Here is a 25,626-nt window from a genome sequence, read left to right as displayed (position 1 = left end):
GTCCTGCTCGTAGGGGTGGTTTCGAGTTTCATTTGATCGCGGCTTTTTCTATTTTATGCATGATGGTGTAGATTCATTTATAGCAATTTTACAGTTAAGTCTTAAACAAGAGAATATCAACTGTTGATATTCTCTTGGTCTTGAAGGAATGTTGAAATATTCCATTCTCGACATGAAAAAATTAAATTTTTGGTATTCAATCGATAATAGAAAATAAGCAACTGAGAAGTGTCAAATAACCATCTTCGCATGAATCCGCCGGAGCCGTTGAGTTTTATCAATCGAGTTCAACTCGTGTGAGAAACTTCCATTTGGATAGCTTTCTGCTCCCAAAAAAAAACCGTCAAAGAAAAAAAAATGGCTGGGGAAAATTAATAAGATAAATTAACACAAAAATATTCAATGGGAAATGCTCCCACAAACTTCATCCCCTCCTCTGGCTCACCTTTAAAACCATGGGCGTCTCCTCTTTAATTTTTGGCCACAATTCAGTCAAGTTTTCACACTTTTACTGGTTGTTTAAGTTTTTTTGCCTTCAGAAATATCTGCAAAATGGTCTTGATTTGCATACCTCATAACGTATTTAAGAAAAGAAATTTTCCAAATTTCGCAGCGAGTTTGGGTATTGCAAAAAAAAAACTTTCCCTCCGTTCCGTGAAAAGGAAGAGTGCATTTGATCCTTAGGGCTTAAAAAAAATTAAAAGGAAGAATCTTCAGTGTTTTATCAGTTTTCACTATAATTATTCAAATATCGATCTATCAGAAGATCGAAAAAAACACCTGTTGCATTCTCTTATTTTGGCTCGAAAGATGAGAAAAATAAAATAAGCCTAACATATCACGTAGAGAGAATTGAAAGAATCAAACAATAAAACTTGATAATTTGCCAGCTTCATTTGTGTAAGTTTTGGCGAAGTAATCCGAGAAAGCATAAAAAGGAACTGGAAAAAACGAATAAAATATCGGAAGATTTGAGACCGGCGCCGTTACAACACGAGTAATCCTCGCCTGTGCTATTCAAAAGTTCCTTTTGTATTCAAACACATTTGTCGAGCTAAACTTGGCTTTGAAGTAGGACCCCTTATCGCGAGTTTTCATTCGGTGGCACGCGCATTTAGAAAGGACACACTTTTATTGAAAAACATGGTGCCGCGACTGTTTTTTTTTTTTTCGCTTTGTTCAGCCGCGAGGTTCATACCGCGAGTGTGGCAAAAAGAAGAGCGGCTAAAGTGCAAACATCACGGCGGTTTTTACGATCTTTCTCTTCTGTTCAAAGGTACCGAATTGTCTTCAGTTGTGGCGATTAGATTTTTACCTAAAGGACAAGATAGACCGGTAAACATCATTGAAAAAATTAAGAATATACAAAAGCATGAAAAAATCTATAGGATTGCCTTATTTTTAGCATTACGAAGACCGTTTTTTAAAGCATTGTTTTTCTCGAAATTTCGCAATCTCTTCCTCTTTCTCACTGAGGTTCATTTCTTTTCACTGACTCGGCGAACGCGCGAAACTAACGAAAAGAAAAACTCCTAGAATTTCCCTTGAAAATATTCAATATTTGCTGGTTTTTTCGTTACTATGGTAAACGTCGACGACACACAAGACAGGGATTTGGACGATGAATCATTGATTCAGCAGAGGCGGATGACGATTCCTAAATTCGATAATTCTCTTAACGTATCCTAATTTATTCTTATGCAAATCACTTCGGCGCGAAAGAAAACGTGGGTGGGGTCGGCTGTCAACATTCCAACCACAATACAACAAGAAACGTTGATTCGCTCTAGTAAGCACGGATTTCCGTCAATTGTATTTCATTTCAGCAGCGAAAATATACACAAATTAAGCGCGAAATGTTAACTAAACGTTGCAAGTTACCGGTCAAGGCATCTGACCGTGCAGTACTAGTATTTTAACACATTTGCGGAGGTGTTCTTTGCGCGAATTACTGGTGGTTGAACAGATCATACCGAAAGAATTTGTAAGAACCGAAAGTAGTAACTTGGCCATATATGGATCAGACCTCAGGGGGTTGTTTTTCGTGACAACCAATCACTTAGAAGACCGCTTGAATTCAGCCAATCAGGACTGTCTGGTTCGTTCGATCCGAACAGCCAGTAACTGATTCACATCGAAGTAAAGTTCTGTTCTCATCATTCGCTTGAGAAAATTTTTGAACTAGTTCTTCCAAAATGATGAACAGCTTTCAACAAGCATTCTACGATACTCCGGATTCGCTCTCGCTGCACGAAATGGTGGATTGCGATAGCCGGGAAATGGATTTTAATTTGAACGATCCGTTGTTTCAATTGCAGGAGCAGGGTATCTTTCAAGATATACAGCAGTTGACAGTAAAGCATGAAAGGCCCAGAACGGAATGCCATCCCGCGGCCGATTTAACAAACTTGCAATGGCTACAAAGCGTTAGTATACCCATGGAAAAAGGCTCTGCAAGCGAGAAACAAGTTATGGTTGATCCTAATACTGCTTTACCAGTACAGTGGCCGAATCAGCAACAAGTTTCCATGTCCCAAGTACACACTCAAGTCAACGTTACTGCAGTTCCACCTCCTCAGATTTTGCAGGCACGTGCGACAGATTCGAAGCCCAAAATCCACCAGCACAACCAGAAAAATGGCTTGAAAGATAGCTTAAAATCACAGGATAAAGCCTACCCGAAGCCTCTGTTTTCATATTCTTGTTTAATCGCTATGGCTTTGAAGAACAGCGATTCAGGCACACTCCCAGTCAGTGAAATCTACAAGTTCATGATGTAAGTTTCATTTGGCGCCTGAAATGGAGCATGGCAAATTATTAGACTAATATCCGCAACGGCTTTTGAAATTTGCTTTGTTTTGCTTTCTATAGGGGAAAATTTCCGTATTTCAAGACAGCTCCAGATGGATGGAAGGTGAGTGTTAATGTTTTTATCGAATCCATTCTTCGCATGGCCGGTACCTGCGAATTTTGAATTTAAAAACATGGAGGTTGTAACGGTTCACGTTACACAACTACAATCGCTTTCCTTCTGAAAAATTCTCTCCAAAAATTGGTCTAGCTTGTGATATTTGTAACGTCAGATAAAATCTTCGGAAGCTCTGGGCAAACTTCTTAAAAACTTTTCTGTCGTTATCTCAACGGTTTCCTGAAATTTGGCACTTGAATGGTTTTCTTTGCTGCATTACAATGGGTTCCGAACAGCTGACAGCGATTGAAGTCATGTACAAAATATTATCTAGTTGTCGATCGTTTTGCGAATTAAACTTCGATTCTCAAATATGTTCTTTTCAAAAAAATGGAATTTTCAACGAAGAGGAAAAAATTTGACAGCGGTGTGGTATTTTCATTGCATTTCATTCGCTTTCATGACACGAGTAATGCTAGTGTTATTGAGTAGGATGTAACACAATGGACTGAATGTGGTTCGACTAGGAAGTGTTGTGTGTTTGCAAGTGAGGTTGTGGCCAACGAAAGTTGCTCGATCGGAGTTCTATTTATGGGTGAAAATTTGACATAACTAAATCAAGGCAAAGTAATGATTGTTGAGGAAACTGTCGACAAGAGGGCATGTCAAAATGCATTTCAGAATGGACCTTCATCGCGCGCCATCCTTGTAAAATCAGATCGTGAATATATGACCTGCGTAGAACTTCTACCGATTATTTCACAAATATTGCGCCTAGGTTTTGCGATAGATGAACGACATAACGTGCAGTTGAATCAAGATACTCTGGTGTAAAATACAGGGTTTGCGGATCCCTCGAATTTGCGAGATTCAGCCATTACTGAAATGTGAATATTGCGATACAAGGGTGGGGCTATAATTTTATTTATGGGTGGTCAGAAAACAATTGGCCATTTAATTCCTCCATCTCTTGAACTATTCGTTGTGTCCTGATCTGTTTTACGATGAAATAGTGACGGAACCCTGGAAATCGAAGCCCTCTTCGGCATGAGCGAGCGAGATCGACGATATGGTAATTCAACCCGACCCGAAATATGTAACTAAATTCCATTTTGAAATGAATTGTCCCCGTAAATTGCGCTTCAGTGTGGTGAATCAAGTTCGCATACACTAGCAGACTAAAAGCTTAATGGATCCTACCCGCGCACAAAGTAAATCTTTGACCTTACGAGTATCTCCGCGATATCTTTGACAATGATGCTTAAAAAATATTTCTTCTTGAAAGTTCGGCCTCCAACACGGTGGTTTCTACTGTGAATAATTAATGTTCATTCTAATATGAGGTTCGCTCAGCTTAGGTTAGGGCAGCAATAGTACTTTATCGCAATTTCCTTTTGTTCCTCTCTTTTCCTTGTTAGTCCTCTTGCTCCAACCCTTCAGTAAGAGAGATAACATTTTGTGAGATTCACTGGAAATGAAAGACTGTAAAGTTTCAGCGTTGATTTTGCAAATACAATTGTTTATTTTTGTTCCTGGCAACTTGCCACCTTAAAATCTATCTTAGAAATCTAAACGAATAAATAATCACGTCTATTTTGTCATGATGGCGACACTTTCTTAATTTTAAGGCTTAGTCTTTTTTTTATCTTTTCCTTGTTCTAAATTGTTCAACGAAGATGACATGATTTTTCGTTCATCAGCATATAAGCATTTTTGACGTATTGGTGAAAGAACGTTTCGAAATGTACCCAGTGGGAAATTTGGTTTTGAAACACTCCCCAATGCAAATTTATCCTTTCCAGGAATTAATTGCAGTGTTTTCATCTCCCTCGCAGTAGTTTGTTTGTAACATTCTATTTTGTTTTGGGATGTCTTGCAAAATATATGACATCAAAAAGAAAATATATTATTTACAAAAGGAATACGTTACGATATCAGGTTCGTGCAAATTATCATGCTGAAAATGAATCTATTTTTCATTCCCATAAAGTTGATGACAGATAATTTCGTGCTGGTACAATAATATGTGCGATAAAGTCTCTCTCCATTTTTATTTTTTTTTGCATCAGTGTTTTGAATTGAAGTTCCTATTTTGAAACTTTTTTTTAAAATTGAATTTGTTCGACCTGTATGCATTTGTGAGTTTTTGTCAGACCATATTGCGTTAACAAATTATTCAAAATTATTTTCAAGCAGTAAATGATGTTAAGTTATTCCTGTCCTATGTCGTGGAAATTGAAATATGACACTTAATTTTTTCTACTAAGGAAGTTAATCTTCCCCTAGTGACCAATTAATAATGTATGATTTTCGTGAACCACACCTCAATTTGCAGTGATTTCTACGAGAGGAAAGGTTTCATGCTATACTTTTCAATTAAATATCTCAATTTTCATGATCTCTCTCACATTCAAAACGACTCTTGAGAAGGGATTCAGTGTAAATGGACTTGTTGTCAGAAAATTTCTCAATTGGAAGAAAATTTTTCTGTAGTTATTCCTGATTTAGTACAGACCGTATAGAATTTTGCAGAATTCACAGTTTTGTGAACAATTTTTTTCTTGCATGAGGCAGATCTTTGAGTTGGGCTATTTTTTTTAATGATGTTACATTCCATTTAATGTAGAAATCAGAGTGCAACTATGTAAGTCAGATGAATGTTTGTTCCATTTACTTTTCATCAGTTAAACACATTTCAAACCAGTGCAATAGTTATTTAACGACAGTTTAACATTTATACAAAGTAGACAAACACATATAAGAGATTACATTGGAAAATTATGTCCTCAAAGACACAGCAAATTTCAGTGTAGTTCAAAATTCTCACCATTGTTAAATTTGCTCTCGTACTTCTTATGGGTTTGATTAAGATATAAACATTACAACATTTTCTACACAAGATAAGAATCTATAGGGACATAGCTGTTGATTTAAAATAATGTCAGCTTGATTAAGGCAAGCATTCTGATGTTTAAGAAAGCACTGGGAGTGTTTTGTTAGTGCTTATGACTACTAATTAGCAAATCACTGTCACTAAAATTATTTGTAAGGTTTTATTTTATCAGAGTGTTGAGTATAACACTTTACAATTACTTTGACTTGTATTGAAAAGCTTGTAATGATCTAAGCACATCAATGAAATTCAAACCAGACCTTTTGAGAATCTTTGGAGAGATTTCACCACGAGATGTCAAGATTCTTACAAGTATTTAAAAAACTGAATTATGTTAGGAATTCTATCAGAAATACCTTGTTGTAAGTTAAAAATGTACTTCATTCATCCAAGCTGTATTTTGAATACAGTTGTAAGGTTCTACAATTTTTCAGCATACAAGCTTTCCCCATCATATCTTTGGGTTTCAAACTAGATATTTTTTCCTACATTACTGCAAGGTTTTGAATTAAAAACCATGAATCATTTGTTTGTAATCAAAGTTCTACTCTAAACACCTCTCAGTTTTTTTTCCATTCACAATAAAAATGTCATATAGGACCTGGTTTTAATGCAAGTTGCTACTTCTTTTCAGAATTCTGTGCGGCACAATCTCTCATTGAACAAGGCATTTTGTAAGCTGGAAAGGCCTCAAGGTGCCTCTCAGAGAAAAGGATGCCTGTGGTCATTAAAACCTGAGAGACGTGAACAAATGGATAAGGAAATAAGAAAATGGAAGAAAAAACATGCTGAAGCAATTAGAGCAAGCATGGCAAATCCAGGTATGTGTGGACTTAACAAAGCAGTGTTTTCTCTTTCTCTTTACACTCTACCAATGATATGCTTTTCTACTATTCTCATACCCTTTACAGCTGGTCAAAAGTGTACTTTTCAAAAAACGACAAGAAGCATAGGCATCAATATTGTGTACATGCTTGTAGGATTCTGTTGGTTAAACATATTCTATGGAACTGAAAAGGGGAATTTGTTTCACAGTCGAGAGCATCTTAAGCTAAGACCATTTCCTATAATTTCATGACCTTTAAGTTAATGTTTGACTCAAAAATAATGCTGAAATGAATTTTTCTAGAAATAAAACAAATGTTCTAGAGTAAGCAATTACTTGTGACTAAAACAATTCTTCCCAAGCTAAAGTAACACTGGCTAGCCAAGTTAGTAACTGTAGAGGAATGCTCTATCATGAGCAAGTAAGTTGTCTGTAGGGAGAAATGTATCAACTTTGACTTTCTCCCTCCTGATATGTGTTTGATTAGAATTAGTTGCTATTTTAGGAAATTTTTTCTGAGTTTAATTTTCTTATGTTTTCCCTAGAAGAGTTATCCATCTCAAGTGAGGACTTGGAAAATTCTCCAGAGCTGATTCAGTCAGAAAATTGTGAAGACATAGCAGCAGCAGATGCCGCCAAGGAACTATTTGGCAATGATTTGATTCAAGAAATTCAACAAAATGAAGTACTGGATTGGGATGACATCATCTCTCAAAGCACCGAACTTCCACTTGATCCAACACTCAGCACTTGTACAACCTTGCCGATGTCAACACAGCCAATCAGTGGCATTCATGGATGCGATCCAATCACAACCACGGTAGAAATGGAAAATTCTGCGCAATACTTTGTTAATAGTGATGGGCAAGATTTTGACATCCCACTTCCAATGGTGTCTCAGTACTACAGCTTGCAACCACAACATATCAATGTGGGTTTTTGATTTATCATAGATTTAGTTAGGACTTATTGAAAAAATAATTTGTTTAATTACCATACAGAGACCATAAATTTCTTTAAGTCTTCTCTATATTGAAATGTAAATGCATTCTTAAGTGAGGTGAAAATACATGATGTAGATGTTTTTCCTTTTTTATCAAATATTTGAATTGAAGAAGCAATACTTCAAAACACTCTTTACAGGGTTTTCTGTCCATAAACATAAAGATCAGTACATAACTTTTTATCTTTAAGATCTGCAATGTTGGCAATGAACCTTAAGGGAACAAATATATGCTACAAAGTTGACTTTCTGATAAAGAAGTATTTATCACCCTTGGACACCACAATTCTCTCTTAAAACCCCCAAAACCCTGCAAAAACTGTCAATGCTTTTACATATGGTTGCATATCTTTCGAGGTATTAATATTAAATATTTCATTTTCTCTAAATATTTCAAATTATTTCTTAGATTATTTGTTTTAAAACTGTGGTCTGCAGTCATAATGTTGAAGATTGTTTAAGCAATAATTGCATGCTTTGTATATGCACTTAAACCTTTATTATGTTGTATCTGTGTGTTTATATTGCATTTAGTATTTGTACATGTATATTTATAATATTTTATTGGTAATAACATCGCTAATACTTATTGTAGCTGATTTCTTTAATTAACAAGACTTGAATGGGTGACGAGTGGGAGAATGAGGTGTTGTGTACAGCATTCAGTGTTGTATCTTTGTTCCTCTCTTGTAAACTTAAAGTTTGCATTTTTCTTTTTTTTTGTAGTCTTGAGGTTCTTGGTTGTGATGAAAATTAAGTTAATCATTAGTTCAAAAGAATTTGTCTGCATAATGAACCACTCTTTCACTATCTCACAAGTGTATAAACATAACTCATAGTCGCATGAAAAGATTGAAGTCTGTTTTTTACTCTGGGAATTTAATGCATCCATTGATTTGTAACTTTAATCTCTGGGTCCTCAAATATCATGATTAGTAAGTAATGCTTTAACCTCTTTGTACCATCACAAAATGACATTGTCAAAGATAACATCCCCGAGTTATTGTATATAGAACCAATATTTAGCTTAGGAGCACTAAAACATCACTTCACACAAAATACATTCAATAGGCAAACATTTGTACAGTAGATTCACCACTAATTTAAATTTGTAGCTAGTATTTATTTTGTTACACTAGAGGTACATTTTCTTTCAAGTGCTGACACAATATTATGTACTGATGTCATGTGAAACTTGTGCTCATCTTTGGGACTGATAATGTTACTAAAATACGATCAGTCAAAAGATGTAGTGGAAATTGATAATAATGATTAATAATAATAATATATGGTCAATGTACAACTTGTAAATAAGATCATTTCTTTAGTGAACTAATCGTATTGCAGATTTAAAAGTTGTAGGGCATTATGGTATGCAAGGCAGTGGGCAGATATGCTTCAGCTCTGTCAATAAAGAGAAGCTCAAAATCTCAAACTGTTTCCTCAGTTTTGTGTACCAGAATCAATTGAACTGTATTTCCTGGAATAAATAAATGCCTTCCCTCAAGTAACCACCCTTCCCCCCCTCCTACACTTTCTTAAATAGTCAGGTCACAAAAGCAAAACTTCTGTTGCCACTTTACAGCAGAATCAGTACAAGAGAATAGTTTCTTTGCTTGCAGTTCATGTACATTATTCTTTTAATTTTAGTCCTATTGTTGCACTTACTTGTCAAGTGCCATCCTCCCAATAAGCACCTATCCTTGAACCTGGAATTTTCGAGTACATTTGCTTATTCAAGGAATTGAAGTATGAAATATAAATTGAAATACCAGAATTTCTACTTTATTACCAAAAAGGAGATAGGGAAGGTGAAAATTCTAATATGGTAACCAGGATTGAGTTCTTAATCTTACAAATTTGTTAAAGTCTACGACTTTCTATGATCATTTCAATGACTTTTTTCGATGTTCTCCATAACTTGCCATAAAAAAAGTAAATTTGAAATTATGCCAAAAAATTCATGCTATGAAGGCATTATCCCTAGACCAATCTCAAAACTATCATCTTCAGGAATTCTCCATGATTTCCCATAATCAAATGTCTGGTTTTCCATGCCTAGATAATGGAATTATTGATTTCCTCAAGATTTCCATGAACTTCATCCATTAACACGACACTTTTAATTCATAAAGGGCTTTTTTGCTCCATTAAAATCCCAAAGGTTATAGTCAGTATTTTCTTTAAAAAATATTTTTAATAAAGTAGACTTACTTCACATCAAATGTTGAAGGAGTATTCCACAGGCTAAATTGATTGGAAGCTGATAACTACATTCAGTGCTTAGTTTGAAATTTGTAGCATAATGAATAAACATTTGGTTAAACAACTTTTGTATTGTTTCAAGAGCACAGATGTGTCCAAAATGCCATTTTCCTCAAAATAACATTCTTTAGCCAACAACTTGTTTTTCTACACAATTAAGTCATAATGTCTTCAGGAGGCACATATTTCAAGGTGCAAACTTTGATGCAGAGAAACTTGTTAATGTAAAACCTTCCCGTTGGGATTTCTTTATATCAGTTAGGAAAATTTGTAAGTATTTCTGTCTGTACTACTGATCTAGCACAGTTTACATTCCTTTCTTATCATAATTTCACTTCATATCTCTGCTTATTCATTGGTTGTTAAATGTTGACTTAATGTCTGCCCCACTTTTTAAAAATAATTATTTTAATGTCATTTATTTGCAAGACAAAAGAGCAATCCTACATGTAAGTCAATCTGTGTTCATGACAATTTTGCTACATAATCTCCTTAACAGGGAAAACATTTTCATCAGTATGCAACATGTCAAGGCGATAGTCTGATTACACTGCCATTCTGTAGGACTAACCTAGACACAATGTTATCTTTCCTTCAGAGTCTGTTCAAGAGAAAACAAACCACACTTGATCACAGGAAGTTTCAAGTCCTGTATCTAGAAGGCATCACCACCATCAAGTTGGATAGTGAAACTCTTGTATTATTTAGTAGTGAAAAGATATTTTTTTACTGACATCAATATAAAGCTCTAAATATTATTTGAAAAATTGTTCTAGAAAGAAAAAGATGTGTTTTTCTGTCATCAGCTAGCTTCATATCAAGACTTAGCAAAAGCAAATGAGAAAACAGTCAGTAAAGATAACAGTGTTCACCCCCAAAGGAACTGCAAATGTAGAGGGGTCATCAGTAAAACTCGGAATAAACTAAAAAAAAAATGTTCAAATCCTTTGTCCAGTACTATTAGTACCAAAGAAATTCTTCACAATTAATACTTGGCATATAGCCACTCCAACAAGGGCAACACTTTGTACAAGAGACCACCAAAACACTCTACTTCCACTCCTAGTTACAAGAAAATGACTCTTTACATTCTTCTTTGTAAGGTAGGTCTGGTAACCCTGGGCTTTCTCCAACTGCATTTTTATATTCTCAAGTGTGGTCTGTCAACAAAAGGATACAAAGGATAATGAACATAGGCCTTTAAATATGTAGGTTGGAGTTAAAAATACTCTTAGAATGAATTATTTAACTCTGGTTAGGGTTTAGATTTTTCATTGTGTAATGGATTTGGTAATGTAGAACTAGGGAGACAGTATGACAGACTTGCTTGAACTCATCCTGACTTGTAATTAACTTTGATCTACAACATGTGTTTTCCAATACTGAAACATCCATCATCCATTCTAGCTCAGTTTAACAAAGAAAACTAAAGCCTGCATAAAAGAGTGACTCGCTCAGTTGTCAGAGCCTATCCTGCACTCTGTATTAAGAAGCAACCAGCACTATAGCCAACTATGGATGGAGTGCTAGTCTCTCTAAAGTTGTCCCCCTGCATTACATGGAATCAAATGCAAACTTAACAAGGATCAGATTTAAATGTTTAAATGGATTTCATGTTCAGAATTTGCCCAATGTTTTGTGCAAACATAGAAACTCTGGAACATTTTAAATGAATAGTTCCCAGTCTTGCATGAAATCTGACAATACAACATGGCCTCACTATGCATAGTTTTGAAAGGCACATTTTACTGTGTAAAGTAAACTCGTATACTTAGTAGCAATACCCGTAAACTTTCAACTTGTAGCTGCTGGTCTTCTATACTTTTGTCTCCCTCCAGCTCTGATAACCAGTTGTCTATGTCATCACTTTCAAGTCCTAAGTCTGCATAGACAGTTTTCTCTGCCAGTGTACTGAATGAATTATCAAAACAGAATGCATATACTCCTTTCTCATTTACTTGGACAGTATGTAAGTCATCTGTTTTCTTTTGATCATCCACTACCAGTGCTCCACTAGGAGAAATCACTTGAAAGGTAATGTCCATTTCTCCCCCTCCTTCAACCACCTGTGCAATTGCAGAAAGAAAAAAAATGAAATAAAAACACAAAGGATAAGATGGTTTTCATGTGAGCCAAATCTGTTATCACTTTCACCTAGCAATGGCTTCTTACAAACTTGTCGTATATCTTTCAAAGGCTTCCATTCAAAATAACAGAACATGACATCTGAGAAAACCTTACATAATTTTGTTTAAGTGGCAATATAGTAAAAGTGTTAATATCATTATGATTAAGAAACTAAAACAGGTTATATTTTTCTTCAGCATAAAAGGTCTGTTTGCCTTCAATCAAAGAAATTTACTTTACCATCCTTGGTATAACAGAGCTTCTGGTCAGCCTTCATACCTAAGAAATATGGTTAACCAATCCACCCATGAAACTTATGGCCATATGTCTGTATTTCCTTCTTTAAATCCAATTGAATAATATGATGTTGAAGTATTGTCTCATAATACAAATCTTATTACGAAAATTATTCTGAGCTGATAATGTAAAGAGTTTCAACGCCAACATCAATGCCCTTCATCTTTTGCTCTGATGAAGGGCTAATGCTCTAAATGTCAGCTTTGAAACTCCTTATGGTGGCCAATTTACACTATCAACTTAGTTGATAAAACCAAATTATCTTGTCACACTTCCACTAGCACAGCACCACAGTCTCTTTAGTAACTAACCCCCTTTATTCATTACCAGCCTGTTGTTTTCAGCAAATGAGAAATTAATTTAAGGTTTTCCTCGCCTGCCAGCAGGTTGAAATTGGGATAGATGTTAAATTGTGAAGCCTCTGTCTAATTGCAGAGAAATTGAAATATATCAAATTTAGCCAGGAGACTATGTTGTGCTGTTTTCCACAAAGGTCGGAACGTGATGATTATTAGACGAAGTTTTAATAATATTCATTTTCTAATGGTATTCAAATTCTAGAGAAACACTTATCATCATTGGCTCAATTCAAGCTCCTAGAATGAAATACAAATTTCATATTTCTGAACGCCATCAGTTGCCTGGCAGAGTACCGATAAATTATTGTTTAAGTTTCCAATAGAGGCAGGCGATTTACCGTGAAATATCAAGTCCCTTCAGTGAAAAAATTTCTGTCGGGATAAATTTTCACGAACACGTTCGAATAAAGCTTACGTGCTGATAATTCATTCTGCCTTTTAAACAGTTCTCATGTGTTTTGTAAGTTTAACAAGAGAACTTAAAGTAAATATTTTATCGAAACCCTTAGATAGGACACTGCACTAATATGCGATGTACAGTGGTATACCTAAGTTCATAACTCTCACCTGATATTCCATTTCCAAGGTTTTATTAACTTCCATATTCTCGTAAAAGCAGTTCACTTTTCCTGCCTCTACGATGGTGGTAAACCCGTTCAACATCGCTTGGGACAAGGGTAGCAAAGTGAGCCATTGTACAAATATGCCGAACAAGATGCGAGTAATTGAACGACGCATTCCGAAAAACTACGATAAAAAATCAAACAAACTGAATTAAATCTACAAACTGAAAAGCAATTACTAGACTATCTCAGTCGTGTATTTGTAAATTAACACGGCTGATTCCTCATTTTGCATATTGAAGACATCTACGTGGACGTGTCCTGCGAGAGATGATACCAGACTTCCTTCCCGAGAGTCTCTGCACACCTGTTGCGTTGCGGGTACATGCGGTATGTGGGTGGTGACAGATGTCACGCAATAGCATGCGTTACAAACAGAGGCCAAAAAGTTAGACCACTCGAAAATATTTAACAGTATCAAGACGCATCTTTTATTTCATTTCATCTGGCCACGTGCTGTTTCAGGTGCGTCAGCTGCACAAATGTAATTAAAAGTTTGAAAATTGAAATACCATTTGTTGGGATTGCGCCCTTGTCAGATGGAAGCCCGCCTTTAAGAGCACAAGCGGCCTGCTATCGCCACTAATACCTTGTGTGGCGTTGGTTCTTCCCTTTTTCATATATCTCCATCGGTGTTGAACTTCAAATCCACGATGAACACCACAAAGAATTACTACAGCCAGCACGGTCAAGCTTACAGGCGACGCTGGCATGGTCGTATTCCTTGCCATATGAAAACCCGTCTTCAAATTTTTATGTAGTGTTTACATAATCGCCACACATTTACGCCGCTCCGTGGGTGGAAAAAGGAACAATTTCCATTTAAAATCTTTTTAAAATTAAGATATAGTTTCTACAAGTTGTTATTTTTGGTCGCCTGAAAGTGATCAGCTGTGTGATACGGACTGGCCTACAATCAAATATTTACCCCAAATAAGCTGTAATGTCGCAAACTGATTAGCTATGGCTCGTTCTATTTTCTCTTTTCAAATCACCAGCGCGGCGAATGGTTTAATAACAAGGGAATGCTCGGTGAACCGTGATAACTTTTTTAGTTTGATCCTTTGAGGGCTTTGATGGATATACGAAAACAATTTTTAAAATCTTGCGAAAAGAAAAACAAAACCGAAAAACTTACTATTTCCAGAGAAAAGAACAAACAAACAAAACGACAACGACAAACTCTGAAGGGAGTAACGAATCTTTCCGTTCCTTTTTTTATTCTTATTATTGTCAGTCTTTTAGGGGTAGAAAGATAACACCTTCGAAGATCTGAATGTCTCTCATAGGTGTGCCGTGTCTAAACGTGGAATAGGGTTGAAAATATAACGTTTCATCTAAGGGCAATGTTTTGCAGCATGAAAAATAAATAAATAAATTAATAATAATAATAATAATAATAATAATAATAATAATAATAATAACAACAATAATAATAACAAAAACGCAAAGGTGAGTCCAGCACAAAAAGCCTTTTCATTTTAAATCAAGGAAAAAAACGCTAGGCAAGCTAAATAATATCGGTAAAAAAAACCTAAACGGTCGCACACATCCGCTCTCAGTAATTTATTTCCTCAAAGGAACGTCTCTCAGGGTCTCTAAATTTAAAACCGTTGTCTTGCCCCTTGGAAAGTTACCCTATTGTACAAGTTACCATCGCATTTTTCAAAAAAAATTTTCGCAAAATATTCTAGAGTTATTGTAACGAAACACTTACACGAACCCTTACAAACACGGGTTTGGATCTTTGTTTTAAAAAGGAAAGAAAAAACAATGGAGCTGCTTATAGTCCACGTGAGTCAAACACTTGGAATATCATTTCAGGGAGACAAGATTAGCTAAATGAATTTGATTTCCTCACATCCATCCGATCGCAATCATTCTATTAAGTTTCGTTCGTTACGGCACCATTGGGAGTTTTTTCAACGATTGAATGACTCTGTTCTGCAGAGTCAAGTTCTTCAATCTCGGAATTTGAGTCGGAAGTCGCTGATTGATTAACTCCATTACACAGTTTAAAGTCAGTGTCTGTGAGTTTAGTTGGAAGGGATATCTTCAGATCTGGATGAAGCCCATTCGGGACAGAATCGTTGTTTTCCTCACATCCCGCGGAGTCAGTTACACTTATCTCATAACATGTGAGATCAACCAGGGGATCGGAACCATTTTTAGAGTCTTGCTCCTTTTCAACGAAGTCTGTTTTAGTTTTATCATTAGTATCACCACTATCAATGGTTTCCCGTTGACAATTCGTGCTCTGTGATGGCAAAGATTTATCCTCATAAGTCAAATTTTGCTCCAAATTGGTTTCTAGAGATGTAGTGCGCTCTATAGAAGTGTCTTGCGAAGTAGATGGCAATGTCTTCATTAACCTAGCTGAAACATCACAATTTGACTTTACAGTTTGTGTAACCATTTCACTGACGCGGTCTGAATCCGCTTTCGTTAGCTTTTCACTCGGAGTTGTAAACTCTGGGGTAACTTTTTTAGTTGAAGAAGCATTTTCAGCTGCAGCCGGTGCCACGCCTGGCGAATTTATTGTTTTCAATGGATTGCTATCCTTAAGTAGAGAAGAAGCATTAGACTGAGTTGGAGTTTTACCCGCTGAGGAGACGGGTTTACTGTTTGAAACAGTATTAGCTTCTGGTTTCAGCGACGACAGAGTCTGGGTGGCTGATATGACGCCTGCTGGTAAAACAACCTTTTGCCCTACAGTAGTCTGTGCAACCTGAGTATTTCCCACCACAGAAATACCTGTTCCAGATAACAGCGGTGTTGTGCTTGTTGTAGATGATGTTAATGAGCTTGACGGGGTGATAACCACGACTTTTTGTGATGCTGAAGGTGTAGGTACGACGATCGTTCCTCCCTTCATCGCCAAGGGTACGACCCCTCCGGCCCCCTGGCGTTGCACTAGAAGAACAGGGGAGTGTAATGACGTACTTGTAGTACTGACTTGACCACCCTTATTTGAATTCGTCAATGTACCAGAGGTCGTAGCCATATTGGCGATGGCAACTTTAGGAATGGAGACACTTGGAAGCTGAGGAGAATTTAATGCGATCGTAGTTACTCCTACTGAATTTGTCTGCGTAGTGGGAACGCCTACCGGAATAGTCCTGATATTTTTCTGGGTGCTCAGGACAGAAGTGTTTATAGTTTTCCCTTGTATCTGACTGATAGGCACAGCTTTCAACACTTGCAAAGGAACCCCAGAGCTTGACACTAACATGACCTTTCCCAAGCCTGATAGGGCAGTAACAGCTCCTGATAAAGAAGTCTTAGACACCGTGCTTGAGACAGTACCGCCGATATGCGATGAAGGCACCACCACAACTGAACCGGGCGGTGCTACAGCAGAAGATGACAAATTGAAGGCAAGTGGGAGTTTCTGATGTACCTGCGCAGAGCTAGTGCTTTTCTGTACCGCCGCTGTACCAGCAGAAGACGCAGGTTCTGATGTAGAAACAGTTCTTGTGACAGTGTTAGTGATTTTAATGTCTGCATTTCCGGCGGTAGCAACTTTTACTGGTGGGGTAACTGTTTTCTTCTCTTGAACACCTTTCATTCCAGCTGGAATGTGGACGACATTCCGCTTATTTAATACAGTTCCTTTCTGGCAGGCGCCCGCAGCTCCTGTTTGAGACTCAATACTAGTCCCTGTCTGACACATAGCAGTAGGTTTGTTTTCGGCGACAAGAGACTGCTTCCTTCTTTTCTTTTTCAGTTTGGGAGGAGTCGTTTGAATGGCAATGGAACACGAATCATCATCTCCGTCCACGCATGTACTGGTAGCAGCAGCTTGTTCACTACCCTCGGCAATATTTGCATCGTCAGCTTTTCTCTTCAGCGGAAGCACACTTTGTGTTTCCGCGTTACCTTTGTTGTCACTGTTCTCACCACTATTGGATGCTTGCTCAGTACTTGCCCCTTTGTTTTTCTCGTTTTCTTCATCGTCCAGAACAAAGTCTTCGTCACTGGACATGTTCTGAGCACCAGCGTCTTCAATGTCCTCTTCAATGCTCTCTTCGCTGCCCCATTCTTCAGCTTCTCCGGCTTGTGTTACCTCTTCTGAAGGGGAAAAATAAAAATCAACCGTAAAATCGGTAAAACTGGAAAACCTCCGCGAAAAGATAACACAAAAAGATCCTCATTTGCTCAGAAAATTACAGAGAATGTGCAAAGGCCATCAAGGACAATATGGTTCTTAAAGAATTAGACGAATACAAAATTTGACAAAAAAGATTTGACCAAGTCAGTCCGTGCCATAAACAGTAGTCCTTGTAGGAATACCTTCATCTTGGAGTACATCATCGAATGTTAGTCCACGATGCAAATCATGTGCTGTGTAACATTAGAAAAAAGGACAGAACCAAGGATACTAACTAAATACACTTCCAACGGTGGCGTTTACCAAACACAATGTCAATTTATTTATTATTTATTTATTTATTTACAATGTCAATCATGCTCCACATAAATACGTTAGAATTGGAGAAGACTGAACAATTGTTTTGCCAAGTAGGAGTCCGTACCTGGTTCATCAACCGGCTCAGGTTCTTGACTTTCCTTCATAATCTTTATCTTTGCTTTACTCGTCAACTTGCTGAAGGACATCTCATACTTCTCCAGTTCTTCAAGCAAACCAAACAGAGTTTGGTGCAGTTCAACCTCACATCGCTTCCTTGGGGGTGGGGGCTTAGGCTTTCTACCACGTTTCTTGGGAGGAGGGGGTGGTTCTTCAAACTGCTCACAAAGCTTCTTGAGAGATTCAACATCACTGGCAGAAAGTTCAAACCCTTCTACAATTGTGTTCTTTGGCTCTTTTACTTCTTCATCCGGAGGCGGTGATAGTAGATTTTCGTTTTCCGGTTCGGGTGATGGCGACTTACTTCGAAGCTAGATAAAAACCCAAAAAAACCCCTAATTATTATGGTCATTCACGATTCAACTTAAATAAATTGACCTTTGGGTCAAAATAATCTACGAAACCGGAGCAATCTTACGTAGACTTCATCCAAGAATTAAGGTCTTGTTGCAGCTGGCAAATAAACTCTAGTCTTCGACGTTTTTCGACTTAATCGTTATTTCCCATCCTTTGTTCATTTCTCAAAAACCAGTTTGCAAGTTTTAACTTACTCCTTGCAGATTTCAGGACTGTACAAACACAGTAGGTACATTCCTGTAAAAATCACGCTGTAACACACAATTAACCACAGGCATTGACTAGAAAATATTGGTAACTTAAAGGCCTTCCCTACCTGTCTAAGTCTTGTATCTCTCCTGGGTCGGGTGGGTGTGTCAGGTCGTGATGGAGTTGCCTTGCACTTTGTTGTCGATGGGGGAGGGGGAGGAGGTTGGGGCGTCGCCACCTGTAATGAAAGAGAAGATTTCTGTTAAGGGAGTTACGTCATCCTCATGGTTTATTCACTTAAGTTAATTTACAATCCATTTTCATCTTTTCCATTCTTTACCAGCCTTGCTTCTTCCTCGCTCATTGCTAAGTGTCTTGACTTTTTATTTAATACAGTCTTCTTTATTGTTAACCCTTTAACTCCCATGAGTGACCAAGACAGAATTTCTCCTTACAATATCAACACAGAATCAAGTAGACAAGTGAGGAGAATAAAAAAGAAGACTCAATTAGGGGACTACAAGTTGATCCAATGCCAAATTCTCCAAATTGAAATCATAAGTATTTTATGGCAAACAGTAGGGAGAATTACTAATGTGATCTTGGGAGTTAAAGGGTTAAGGTTGTTGTCAGTGAACAGGTTTCAATAACTTTTTCCATAAGTGGCTGCCCATGGTGTAATAGGCAACTGTTCTCGATAAAGTTGCACGTGATACTGGGATTAAAAAACTCTAAAGGAGTTAAAATGTATGTTTTACCTTTCTCTTTCTTTTGTTTAATGATGGAAATTCTAAAGGACACTGCTTGTAGATGCGCAAGTCAGAAGCAGAGAAGACTGGAAAATACAGGTACGTGCAGTTGTCTGCATCATTTCCCAATAACATTTCTCGTTGTTCAGTTGCAGCAATGGATGATAGATGATCGCGTAAATCATAGTCTCTCACCTAGGACAATAACAACACATTAAGTTACTGCATAGCCATTAAACCACTAAGGAATGAACTGGATTACATGTATTTACATGTAAGAATTCCTATGTTTTGATTTTTACTCTAAAAAGAAAAGAAATGTTACGAGTCATTGAGGTGAAAATAATTCCTGCTCAAATTGGAAGAACGTCGAGGTTTTAAGCAAAAAGTAGCAACAAAATTGTTGACACATTGACTTTTTTAACCTCTTATTACTTCATTTTTATTTGTTTTGTCCCTTACTAAGTTCACCTTTCCGCCCCTTTCCCTCAAAACAATGTTCTATCACGATTCCATGAACTATTACCTACAAACGCACAGCATTGAATGTCTTAGAATGGTACAAACCATAGTGTTATTCTGCACATTAAAAGAACTGTTCGAAAGTGTGAACTGATTTTTGTCCCTGAAAGTGGCTTTACAAATCAGCAAAGTTTTATTGTTATTGGTTATGCACCATCAAAAATGAATGAAGGAGAGACATGAACACAGCCTAAATATTTGCATTAAATAGCCCTGTAGCTGACTCTACGGTGTAGTTAATCTCATTGAATTTTCTTCCAGTTCAGGCTAGTCTTACCAAACTGTTGTCACAGACACATTTAAGAATCCACACTCGCTGATGCAGAGTTAGATCCATGAATGACTTCTCCAGTAAAGGATTTGCATCACCTAAAAACAATTAATACAATCATTATAATGCACAGGTCTACTATCATTGATGTAAAATGTTGTGCAAGTTGTATGTGTATTTATATAATAAGCTCAGTTATGCACACATTCTGATTGGTTTTCACCTATGATCTATTGGAGGACAGACATATAGATGATGTCATCATTAAAACTTTTTAAAATTCTTTATTATGTAAAACAAATAGATTCCAAGTTGCCGTGCGTCTGTTCAGTAATAGATCACAGACGACGTCAAAATGTGGTGAGAACATCAGTGACACACTCGGCTGCACCTTGTATGCCACTTTTTTTTTCTTACTAAATTTTGACGTCATCTGTGATCTATTACTGAACAGACGCACGGCAACTTGGAATCTATTTGTTAAGTAGAACACATTACAATGCAGATGAAACATACTCACCCAGTACTTGAAAGATGGCCAAATCCAAACCACACTGGTGGCAAGTCTGAAGGAACAGATAAATAAATAAATTTAACAAACTGAACAAAGAGTTTTGCACAACATTAAATCAGAGATCTTGTAAATAATAAAGAAACCGAATAAATATCAATAATAGACAGGGTTTGCACACTGTCACATCCAAGGGGTTGGTTCTTCATGTTAATTGTTACCAGGTCAGATTAGAAAAAAGGGATAATGGGCCACAGTAAACAAGTTGGTAAGTAAGGAGGAGGGGGTGGATAAGAACTATCATCACTGCACCAATGGTCCTTTCCTCAGTGTGAGTCCACTCTGTAAAAGAGTTGTCCTGGGGAAGAATGAACTGCCCATGTAGATACATACTGTTTTACAGATCTATCTATTTGAAGATACTGCATACACAGTGGACACTCTATGGGATTTTCGATTATTTCAGTAAAAACAGAGTGCCATATAGATTAAAAAAAGCAGTTGGATAAAAAAAGGCCTTGCCTGCGTGAGAAGATGCACATGCAAAAAAAAGGCATGAAGGGAATCAAACTCTTAGAGGTCAGGAGGTTCATAAAGGATGAGACTTGACCTTGGTTTCTGTCGCAGAAGGAGACTAGGAATATTACAATTTTTCCCAAGTAGGAAGCTAATCCATGGCACATAACTCCCCCTTCCCCTTCCCCCAGACACATTGTCAAATTTCCATCATAGTTTGAAAGTTTTCCTATCTTTGATTATACTCCTGAGTGGAAAGAAGCAAGTAAGAGTAAAGTGTCTTTCCCAAGACCACAACAAAAATACCAAGCCAATCCAAAAGCCAATCCAAAAGCCAACAGCTTTCCAAAGTAAGGACTGATGGCAGAGTAAAAAACTGTGCTGTAAGTAACAGTTTGACTAGAACTTACCAGTACTTGGCCATCCTTCTCAGTGGCTTTGTACCAGCTACTTAATCTGTCACATAGCTTGGATTCCCACAATTTGAATTTCATTGGGGGCTTTTTGAACAAGCTACATAAAAGAGATCAAAATGTGTGTTTGAGTTCAACCCTAATCCTCGTAGCATTCAATCAATTTCATTCAGCTTTAACAAAACCTCTGATAACAGTCGACTTGAAAAGACAACATTTCCAGTCAGAAAATTAATAATCAAAACATACGTCAGAATGGACTTCTGACAGTTTTTGTGAGGTTAGGTTATGTACTACTGGGATCTCAAATGCAGATTAATATCATAAATTCATGTATCCCATTCATGGAAAAGAGAGCAATGATATACTTTCAGGGGCATACAAAGTGTAGTTTTTCTTTATGTTAAACCCTGTGTCTACATAAGAGAATAATCAAATGAATAATTAAATAATGTATTACATTATTTTTAATTTTGCAAGGTAAATGAAAAGCTAAATATTAGACAGATTAAATGCTACCAGAAAATCAAATATCTTAAGCCTAACAGAAAACCATACCAGTATAAAAGACACATACCAAAAATATACCACTAGACAGTAAATTGTAAAAAACACGCATGAAAATGCTAGAAATGTTTCACCTTTTCCGCTGGTGTGGAGTAATCAACAGAGCTGTAAATATTCTGGCCAGTAATGAAGATTTACTGGCATAAATAAAGCTAAGCTCAAGCTCAGTAACACTAAGGTCTTGAATGCAGAGAAAATCTTTCAGTAGAAATAAAAGGCTAGCAATTGAAGGAATCTGTTGAAAAGAAAAACAAAATCAGTATCAAAAGTTGTACACTGCTTGATCTTGATAATCAGGAACTTGCTCAAAGCAGCTACATGTACTTTGTGAATTTTCAAGCACCATACCAAAGTTTAAACTATATTTAAATTCTAAGAAACTGCAAAATGTTAACATTGAGTAATAAAATACTTATAAGGGAGGTAATGATAGATTGAAAATGAGAATGCTTAAAGATTGAAAAGGGATGACAAATTTAGCAAATATCTGATCTGAACAATTGGAGCCACATTGTTCAAGATGCACAAAATGTGATACTGCTTGGTATGTCAGAAGCCTGTATAACAGGACTTAACAAATTGACATTGACTGGCAGATAGATCAAACACAAACACCTATAGATGAAGATTTGCTAGCCCATGATGGGTGCTAAAGGATTCCACCACTTGTCTGAGGAGTTTTCATTGCTGTAGCCACACACAATTACTGCTTATTCTTTTAAATTAACGACTATTACCTCCCACATTGAATGCAGCTGTTTAATCATATCAGGATCCAGCTCCTTCTCCTCCCACTCTGCTAAATCCTGAAGCAATACCAAGTTGGCCTCTTTTTTCTCCTTCTCACGTATTCGACGGCGCTCACGTTCCTCTAAATCTTCCTGAATCTTTAGCCGTGTAAGCAAAGAGGATGATTCTTCACCATTTATCATGCTGACATAGGAGACACGGGTTGCTCGTCTACGTCCAGTTGCCCCTAAAACAATGGAAAAAAGAGAAAAATATATATACATATATTAAAGATAAAATATCTATATATCCCCAAAAGAAATTCACCCCTATGAATACTCTGATACTAGTATAATTGACAATTAATACCTTAACCCTGGCATTTATTCACATTTACACTGGGGTACATCTATCACAATGACCAATGACACTTTATTTTTTTGATGGTTCTATATTAATGTTAAGTCTCATGCTTGTCTATAAATTTGCTAATTAAGTAGGTCTATACTCTTTCATTGTACAGTAGCAACACTCATCGAAGATTGCCTAGACAGTATAAAATATTACCTTCTGAAACTTCTGTAGGAACAAAGTCACTCCTCAATGCCATGGTGGCCTCCAAACTCACTTTGTCTCTTAAGGACCTACAATTAAAATTAAAAAAACATAAACATTTCTCAAATTGATTCTGCCTCTAAGTGATTCTTCAAACTCCAAAAGGGCTTCTAAAACCAGAAATAAGGTAAAACAAAGTTGTTATATTATTATCATTATCATTACAAGAAGGCTACGTGTTTGGAAATTAGGATTTGCGGTAAGTATACGAGTCAACTAAACTTAGTGTTATTCAGAAATTTTTTAGTGGCCAGCCATAAAAACAAAAGCTGTAATAGTTTGAAGTTTACCTCAGATCAAGACAGGTATTTTAATGTGTATGTTTGATAAAGGTAGCCATCAGTTCAGAAACAAGTAGCCTACGAAAATGCTGGCCATCAGTGCTTCTGGATAACTCTTTTAAACTAATAATAAAATAGAATGGCCATTTTATGCATAATCACCTGTTCAGCAAAGCCAACTTTTGTTCCAGTATCTTCTCCATCTTGTGGCCAAGTTTGGACACCCAGTGATCTGATCCATTGTAGCGGTAACAGTTCTCCAGAATAAGACGAATGTCTGCTATAACCTCAGTGATGCTCCTATATTCATACTTGTTAAATTTGTCACCAACTACAACAAAAGAGGAAGAAAATTAGAAACAATATAAAAGTTGAAATGATAGATTAGTTTAGTTTCAGGTGACTTAAGATGAAAAAAAAAAGTTTTGAAAAATTTTAATAGGTCTCACTTGACCAAAATTACTAGTTGCTGCATTTCCTTAGAACTTTTGAAAATGAGAAAATTAGAGGTCACTTTGCTGGAAAAGAATTAGAAAAATAATCATATCTCTTTTACCAACAACATCTTTCAAACATAAATAGAAAGCAATTTATGTTTCTGCTGCTTAATATAAATATTCCTGAAAATTTTCAGAGCCTAAAGTAACTGTAGGTGGCTAAACAGATTGCCAGGGACTAAGAAATCTTCTAAGATAGGTGCCCTAAATCAGGGTACTTTTCCAAACATTATAGAGAAGTTTGGTATAGAGAATTGTTAAACTTTCTTTAACATATGTTGACTCACTCTCTTTACAACAAAAACACTAAATGTGTGTTCATTTTAAATGTTACTCAAACCATGTATGAGACAAACTTGGTCTAGTTAGAGAACAGAACTTGCTTTAATGGAAGAATATCGTGCCGATAAACCATGTGATATTTATGGGGATTCCCTTGATCAGATAAATTTCAAATTTTATACCTTTTGGTTTTTTTACCCAAATAAAAAAATTCTGGAGCAAGCAGATATAAGAATTTATGATGACAAGGCGAAGATGGAGTGATCTGAATGCACCTTTAAAGATGAAAACAGAATTATCATAACAGATTTACGTAACGTAGAGGTTTTTTTTAGATCAAAATTCGAGTGACTGCTAAAAATAATGCTCACATTACCAACTGTGAACTTAAAATGCACAATTAAAAGCAATATGAAGGTTAACAACTATAACTCAAGATGTGAACTTTTGATTTTGAAAGGGAAAGCGCTCTGGTCAAAATTAGAACGACGAGACAGAAATTTCACTACGCCAACAAAATGTAAACATAAACGTGAATAAATGGGAGAAGATTTCTTTTTTTTCATGTCAAATACCTTTTCCAATCTGAATTTAAAATAACGTTTCGTCTGTAACAAAATGTCAAAGTTATTTAGGGCAGCTCGGTAAATGCGAAATTTCAGAGGTGTGAAAGGTTTAAATTTGTTACAGTTAGTGCTGTAATAAATTAATTAAAACTTCGACTGACTTTGCTTGAAGCTCATGGGTTCCTTCACTCTTTCATGATAGTCCCACAGGCCCATTGCCTTGGCATCTACGGGCTCCAAAAATGGCCAAGTTACATTCTTATAAGAGTCTGCCGACATTTCGATGAAGACGCGGTAGCCCTGCTGAACTTCGGGGTTAAGTTTAGTAAGATCCAGTACGTTCACTTGCGGTATCGGCGATTTTTCTATTTCCGGCATTTGAACACGAGTTTCTGAAACTTCAACCGGCGCGATTTCACAAAGCTTTTCGGACTCTTCAACTGGATTTTCGACCATAACTTCGTCCGTTTCCATCGAAGAAGTTTCCATTCTGAAGAACTAGGCCAACTGGATGGCCCAATAGAAGTCCAGTGGTATGTTTGTAGCCCAGTGTCTATCAAGTTTCTACATAAAGATAAGTATGAAAGGCAAATGCTTGTGAACCATGCCAACTTCTACCGCGCCGCATTGTTGATGCGCAGTCTAAAGAACAAAGGCCGCGCGCCGACTCAG

The 25,626-nt window shown here is 36.7% G+C and overlaps 3 protein-coding genes across 5 annotated transcripts; 1 reads left to right on the top strand and 2 right to left on the bottom strand.

The window, feature by feature from the left end:
- Positions 1–2,091: 2,091 nt before the first annotated feature.
- Positions 2,092–9,065, top strand: LOC131769667 (forkhead box protein N4). 2 transcript variants are annotated; one of them, XM_059085412.2, is made up of 4 exons: positions 2,092–2,776; positions 2,872–2,914; positions 6,436–6,622; positions 7,176–9,065. In XM_059085412.2, exons 1-4 carry the CDS (start codon positions 2,196–2,198, stop codon positions 7,568–7,570), a joined length of 1,206 nt encoding a protein of 401 aa, XP_058941395.1. In that variant the 5' UTR covers positions 2,092–2,195; the 3' UTR covers positions 7,571–9,065. The 2 variants fall into 2 exon arrangements, with proteins under 2 accessions (XP_058941395.1, XP_058941394.1); XM_059085411.2 differs by having other exon boundaries at positions 2,099–2,776; positions 7,173–9,065.
- Positions 9,066–9,946: 881 nt separating this feature from the next.
- LOC131769630 (transmembrane emp24 domain-containing protein 1) lies at positions 9,947–13,577 on the bottom strand. Its single transcript, XM_059085358.2, has 3 exons — positions 13,246–13,577; positions 11,680–11,961; positions 9,947–11,055 (listed from the first exon to the last, which is right to left on the bottom strand). The coding sequence occupies exons 1-3, from the start codon at positions 13,414–13,416 to the stop codon at positions 10,834–10,836; spliced, it is 675 nt and encodes a 224-aa protein (XP_058941341.1). The 5' UTR covers positions 13,417–13,577; the 3' UTR covers positions 9,947–10,833.
- A 702-nt stretch (positions 13,578–14,279) lies between these two features.
- Positions 14,280–25,581, bottom strand: LOC131769665 (uncharacterized). 2 transcript variants are annotated; one of them, XM_059085406.2, is made up of 12 exons: positions 25,116–25,581; positions 23,772–23,940; positions 23,281–23,357; positions 22,722–22,960; positions 22,059–22,219; positions 21,415–21,517; positions 20,498–20,543; positions 19,984–20,075; positions 19,194–19,379; positions 18,563–18,673; positions 17,837–18,200; positions 14,280–17,369 (listed from the first exon to the last, which is right to left on the bottom strand). In XM_059085406.2, the coding sequence occupies exons 1-12, from the start codon at positions 25,441–25,443 to the stop codon at positions 15,187–15,189; spliced, it is 4,059 nt and encodes a 1,352-aa protein (XP_058941389.2). In that variant the 5' UTR covers positions 25,444–25,581; the 3' UTR covers positions 14,280–15,186. The 2 variants fall into 2 exon arrangements, with proteins under 2 accessions (XP_058941389.2, XP_058941388.2); XM_059085405.2 differs by having other exon boundaries at positions 14,281–17,372.
- Positions 25,582–25,626: the final 45 nt, after the last annotated feature.

Source organism: Pocillopora verrucosa, chromosome 3, assembly GCF_036669915.1.
Source record: "Pocillopora verrucosa isolate sample1 chromosome 3, ASM3666991v2, whole genome shotgun sequence".
In the NCBI taxonomy this organism is placed as follows: Eukaryota; Metazoa; Cnidaria; class Anthozoa; order Scleractinia; family Pocilloporidae; genus Pocillopora; species Pocillopora verrucosa.
This window is presented reverse-complemented; position numbering and strand designations above follow the sequence as displayed.

Excerpts from the sequence above, each read along its gene's own strand:
- LOC131769667 (XM_059085411.2), top strand. The coding sequence starts at position 2,196 with ATGATGAACAGCTTTCAACAAGCATTCTACGATACTCCGGATTCGCTC. Across the intron at positions 2,777-2,871 it reads GAAATCTACAAGTTCATGAT|GGGAAAATTTCCGTATTTCA; the intron begins GTAAGTTTCATT and ends TGCTTTCTATAG. Across the intron at positions 6,623-7,172 it reads AGCAAGCATGGCAAATCCAG|AAGAGTTATCCATCTCAAGT; the intron begins GTATGTGTGGAC and ends TGTTTTCCCTAG.
- LOC131769630 (XM_059085358.2), bottom strand. The coding sequence starts at position 13,416 with ATGCGTCGTTCAATTACTCGCATCTTGTTCGGCATATTTGTACAATGG. Across the intron at positions 11,962-13,245 it reads CCTTGGAAATGGAATATCAG|GTGGTTGAAGGAGGGGGAGA; the intron begins GTGAGAGTTATG and ends GCAATTGCACAG. Across the intron at positions 11,056-11,679 it reads TACAAGTTGAAAGTTTACGG|ACCACACTTGAGAATATAAA; the intron begins GTATTGCTACTA and ends TTTTGTTGACAG.
- LOC131769665 (XM_059085405.2), bottom strand. The coding sequence starts at position 25,443 with ATGGAAACTTCTTCGATGGAAACGGACGAAGTTATGGTCGAAAATCCA. Across the intron at positions 19,380-19,983 it reads GTGTCTGTGACAACAGTTTG|GTGAGAGACTATGATTTACG; the intron begins GTAAGACTAGCC and ends TTATTGTCCTAG. Across the intron at positions 18,674-19,193 it reads TAAACAAAAGAAAGAGAAAG|GTGGCGACGCCCCAACCTCC; the intron begins GTAAAACATACA and ends CTTTCATTACAG.